The 5,119-nt window shown below is 46.4% G+C and overlaps 1 protein-coding gene across 1 annotated transcript in view; it reads right to left on the bottom strand.

Moving 5' to 3' along the window:
• Positions 1 to 1,178: 1,178 nt before the first annotated feature.
• Positions 1,179 to 5,119, bottom strand: part of PRKDC (protein kinase, DNA-activated, catalytic polypeptide) — a gene marked incomplete at its 5' end in the record, with an annotated part of 64,451 nt that continues 60,510 nt past the window's right edge. The window contains 5 exons of the mRNA XM_010136369.1: positions 1,179 to 1,383; positions 2,421 to 2,560; positions 3,135 to 3,323; positions 3,753 to 3,954; positions 4,040 to 4,111. Of these exons, the coding sequence (XP_010134671.1) occupies positions 1,179 to 1,383; positions 2,421 to 2,560; positions 3,135 to 3,323; positions 3,753 to 3,954; positions 4,040 to 4,111 (808 nt within the window). The remainder of the gene's footprint in view (positions 1,384 to 2,420; positions 2,561 to 3,134; positions 3,324 to 3,752; positions 3,955 to 4,039; positions 4,112 to 5,119) is intronic.

Genomic DNA, 5,119 nt, shown 5'->3' with positions numbered 1-5,119 from the left:
TATATATAAAAGCTCCCTCCCTGTTCATTAGGGCGTAGCGAGCTGTCTTCCCCATCCCAAATTGTTCACGGAGCTGTCTCCAGGAGGCAGATTCCTCTGCTCTCCAGCTGAAAGATTCATCTCAGACTGTTGCCAGCAGCATCCCTCAGCGAGCCCAGGACTGCCCCATTGCCACAGAGGCAGGAGGGAAAGCTTGCAGGCAGTGAAAGGGCAAAGACTCATTTTTATTACACCGTTTATGATAATTATTCAAAGTCTCAATAGAAACTCTCTTACAAGGAACTGTGGGTACTAGAGAACCGTAATATTTTAGAGGACTCACTCTCTCCCTCGCCGTCTGGGCTGCACTGCACTTGCCCCCACCGTTACCTGAACACTGGCTGCCAGGGAGGAAGAGCCACATCAGGCAGAGCTTCCCCGCTCCAGCACCCGCAGATGCCAAAGGGCAGGAGCAGAACCTGTGCTGCGCTGCAGCTGTGGCAAGAAGCTCACAGTGCTCACAACTAATTTGGAATTAACACAACACGAGGAGCATTGCACTTCTAAAGGACTGAGGTAACAGAGTGTAACCTCTAATTGCTCTAGAACGATCTGCTGGATGGTCTCATCATCACTCTCTCATTGTCCAGTAATGAAATGACCATTCCGACACTTGGTGGTATCTGTATTAAAGCTCTTTTCTGTTTAATTTTATCTTCACTGTTACTTCTGATACGAAAATCTTCTAGTTTTAATTTCAAATAACACTTGTCTGCAGAAGGGTTTCAGCTGACTGTCATCGAGGTCTCTATAAAAGACAAAAGCACAGACTTTCACCATGTGGATGCCTACAGGTCGCAGGGTCCAAACTTGGACTTTCCTCTCTGTGAGCTCAGAGCCTTTCAAATAAGTCTTCAAGCTCTCTATAGCCTCTCCAGTTCTTTCTACGTTGATTTTAGCACAAACACCACAAAGCTGCTTTATTACAGAACCATATAAAAAATTAATAATAATAAAAAAAATCAGTTTGAATACAGCTTTAATACAGCAAAAAAGATTTTCCATATTAGTCAAGTTAACCAAGATGCTAAAAGCGGTTAAGAGCTTTTTTCCCTTTTTGGCCTTAAAATTCTGAGGGGGCTGCAGCTGTGTGTTAGGGGATGCTCCTCCTGGCAGACTGGGCTTTAGGGAGCAGTCCCTCACATCCAGGGTTCCCATCCTTCCCAGGTTCTGCCAAGAACGTTGGGGTCTGTCGCTTGATCGATCAGGCATCTCACTTGGGTCTCCTCTGAAAGTCCGTCCTCCGGCTCTTTGGCTCTGATGTTATGATCAGCATGACCACGAGCCACAGCTGCAAAATCGGGGTACGAAGGCGACTTCTCAAAGCCCAGGCGTAGCTCATCACTGAAATTGAGAGCACAAAAATAAGAAACAAGCAAAAAATCTGTAGGATGGATTTTGAAAAAAAAAAAACCAACCAAAAAAACCCAAACAACCAGTACTTGAACACGATTCACCCAGCTTTATTTTTCAAGATGTGGAGACTGTTCAGTAGCTGTAGAAGGTTTGGCCAGTGAAGACTGGTCATTTCAGGTGTCCTCCAGTTACTAGAGCATATTGCCATGAACAAAAGGTCTCTCACTGAAAGAAGGATGGAGCAGTTCACATCCAAGCTGTCATCTCCTTATCTGCCCTCCTGATTTGCCTCTGCAAGAAGTATTTTGCTGCCTTTTCCAGTTCAGTCTTGACGGCGAAAGGGACCTCTCCCAAGTCCTGCACTTTTCAGTATTTGTATGGTTTTAAAACTCACTTGCTTTCTTTGCCTTTTTTTTTTCCCCTTGATTAATCCAAAATGTCTTTTTAAGAGAGGATGGAAGGGATTAATTGTACTTTAACTGAACTTTTAAAGACGTTCTGGCTCGAGCCAGGCTTGACTAGACTGACATAAATAACTCGAGAACGCCATCAGATTTGGATTTCATGTTTTCGGGAAGCAGCTCACCTCCACGCCTGCCGTACCGCTGCTTCAGGTGTCGCTTTAGGCAACCGCCCAGCAGAAGCACGCTGATTCACATACTACCCCTAGCCTAAAAGCCGGGGAGACGAACATAAAGAACAGCCCTCTGAGGAGTGAGAAGCTAAGCAGGCTCACAGGGCGGGGGTGCATGTGCTGCCAGGATCAGTAAAACTGCTCAGGAGGCCTGAGCTGGAGCAAGAACATTAACCAGGAGAATTCATCTGGTGTTTTGGCTGGCAGGGCGATTCAGAGAGCTTGTACGCGGACCAAGACGATTCTGACAGGAGGTTTGTTGACATTTTGCCCTGTCTGCCTCTTCTCTTTTCCCAGCTGCCGCTCTGTCTGCAGGGAGCGGAATCTGACACAGGGGAGAGCCAAAGCTCTCCGTGGAGGAGCAGTTTAAAGCGAAGGGAGAGCATCTTACCACGTGATGGTTGCTGGGTTGGCACCTGTGAGCTTTCTTTTGACGTAGCGGACTTTTTGCAGCGGGTACCAGTTTACTTCAGATGTGTTTATTTCCTTCATCCACGTGCCTCCTTTCTTCAGCTGTCTTTGTTCAAAGTTCTAAAGGGAAAACAAGTTTGCCCTATTTATCACAAATCATGTATTTAAAAACACCTCTAAGCCACCAGCTCACAGCAAGTCAAGACTCTTGACTGCAGCAGCAATGGAGGGCAAAGCAGTGAGAATGACACCTAGCCTGCCTCCGACTTAAAACTGAGTTTATGGCTGGAGCTACTGAAGTGCACCTGCTTTTAGACTTTTTCTCTGAAACTATTAGTTTGATATATCGTGTTGTTATGTAAATTTATGAGGCTCAAGGCAAAAGTTGAAAATATTTATGCTGCTGCCGTGACATAATGCGATCAAGAGATACCCGCATTTTTAGGATTATCATGCAGATAAAGAACAGTACACTGGCAACACAGACACGTGCTTCTATTCTTTGTCCATCAGTAGAGAATTCTGTCATTTTAAATCCTTTAAGGTCAGTTTCTCTGGAAACTCAGTAAAAGAAAGAAAGATAAAAGCAGCACTGAGAGCGATCATCAAGAAATTCTTCCCTTTTGATCAGTTTTATCCTTATTACAATTTAAGAATTTTCACACAAAGAAAAATGAAAGAGGAGAAACCCCACCTTCCAGTCCAAAGAAGGCTCTTTTACAAATACATCCATTGTGCTGATGAGGAGATCAGGATCCGCACGATAAGCCCTGAGGGCATGCACCATCACACTGTAAATGAGACCCCACTCCTTCACTGGCATCATCAGGTTAACAAACTGGCGAGTCAGACGAAAAGGCATCAGCTCAGGCACGGGCAAAAACTAGCCAAGGGGGAGGACAGTCAAAAGAAAACAAGAATTAAGAAGTCTTGGAACAGAAGGATTAGAAATAACTATTTTGTTCTTTTTAAGCTTGGAAACTCTCCGTCAGTTAACTGAAAATGACGCGAAGCACAGTAGAACAGGACCAAGCTGACGTCAAAGCCCTAGTCATGAGTATTCAGTGACGGCGGTCGAAAGCAAGGCTGAACTACACAAACCACCACCACCACCCAGAGCCTCCGTGAAACTCTACAGCTCCCTGCTTGCCTGAGAATTGCTGGAAACAGAGACTTCATTCCATAACTCGTAAAGATTATTTTGCACCACAACGATGGCAAACGAGGAGCATCAAATTTAGCGCTGAGAATACGCGTGTAGTTGCACACAATAAATGCAAAAGCTGTAACCGATTAATTAGGAAACAAATACCTGCGTAGCTGAGCCAAACGCGTGCCCGAAGTCGATTCCCACCATGCCACCCGTCTCCTTGTTAATCATGAAGTTGGACAGATGTCTGTCTCCAATACCAAGTACCCAGTGGCTGATGCACATCAGCGCGTGGGAGCTGGCAAAATGGGACCGCAGCGACAGGAAGGCTTCAGGCGACGTACTCATCTTCACAAACGCTCGCCTTAACAGGAGAGAAGCCGCTTGTTGCATACAGGTAAAACAGCAACGTTCATCTCACGAGGGGCAGTCATCAGCAGCACACTTACCGCAGCAGGTCTTCTGGAACGCTGCCTTCCCTGCTTTTGAAAGACATAACTGTTTCCGTACGGCTTGCCTTTCTGAAAATTAACGGAGGAATAACGTTAGCTGTTGAAATGACACCCCCTCACCCCAGACATTAAAAGCTCAGATGTGTACGTGATGTGTATGATGCTGGTAAACAGTGCAGCAGGCCATCACACAGAGCGCTTGCCCAAAATTTTTTATCTGTTATTAAAAATACCCCCTCCTCTCTTCTTCTCCCAACAGTTATTTCCAAGACTGACATTTCTTAATACAAAACAGTACATAGTTTTGTCCAGTTTCCCCCCAAACGAAGTCGATGGGTGGAGTTTTAATGCAGCAATACAACTGTGCTCTCGCTGGCTGGACAGTCTCTTCCAAGCAGAGAAGCTAAGGCCCAAATTAAACCTTGCAGCAGCACGGAGAGGCCATACTGACACCAGAAAATAGCGCAGCACAAGGGGAGGTACGAGAATTAAATAGCTGGTGCTGGGGACATCCATACCACCTGTGCATGGGGAGGGAGGGCAATGGCGATGGCCCAGCCCATGTCTGGTCCTGGGAAGAGAATGCTCGTGAGCAGCTGGAATGTGCTGGATGCTCTCCTTCCAGTCTAGTTTTGGCTGAAAGAAGCTGAGCTGTGCACTACGGGACAGCTCTGTGATGTAAGGTGATGCGAGGAGAGCCGGGGTGATTGGGAATGTACTCCAAAAGCACAGTCCAGGGCTGAATACAAGTACTGAAGTAGAAGCACTCCGTTAAACGAGAAGCAAGGCGCTTGCTGAAGCAGGTTATGAGCTCGTCAGAAATGCTCCACTGGAAACTTCACTTCCCCCTTCCTGCCCCCAGTGCTACATCTAGGCAGGAAGGGGGAAGTTCCTCGGAGAGGATGCTCAAGTTGGGACCCAAACCATCAAATATTCTTAAATCCTCAATGAATCACAGCGATTTTCTCTGCCCAGCTTCAGCAGGTGCCCTGTCTCTGAGGAAGCCTACCTACCTCCTTAACCAGGAACAGGACACCTAGAAAATAAGGTTCAAGAGGAGCATCTGCTTCTAGACAC

Source organism: Buceros rhinoceros, unplaced genomic scaffold (assembly GCF_000710305.1).
Source record: "Buceros rhinoceros silvestris isolate BGI_N320 unplaced genomic scaffold, ASM71030v1 scaffold13645, whole genome shotgun sequence".
Classification (NCBI taxonomy): domain Eukaryota; kingdom Metazoa; phylum Chordata; class Aves; order Bucerotiformes; family Bucerotidae; genus Buceros; species Buceros rhinoceros.
The sequence above is the reverse complement of the archived record's forward strand: the minus strand, read 5'-3'. Positions and strand labels throughout refer to the sequence as shown.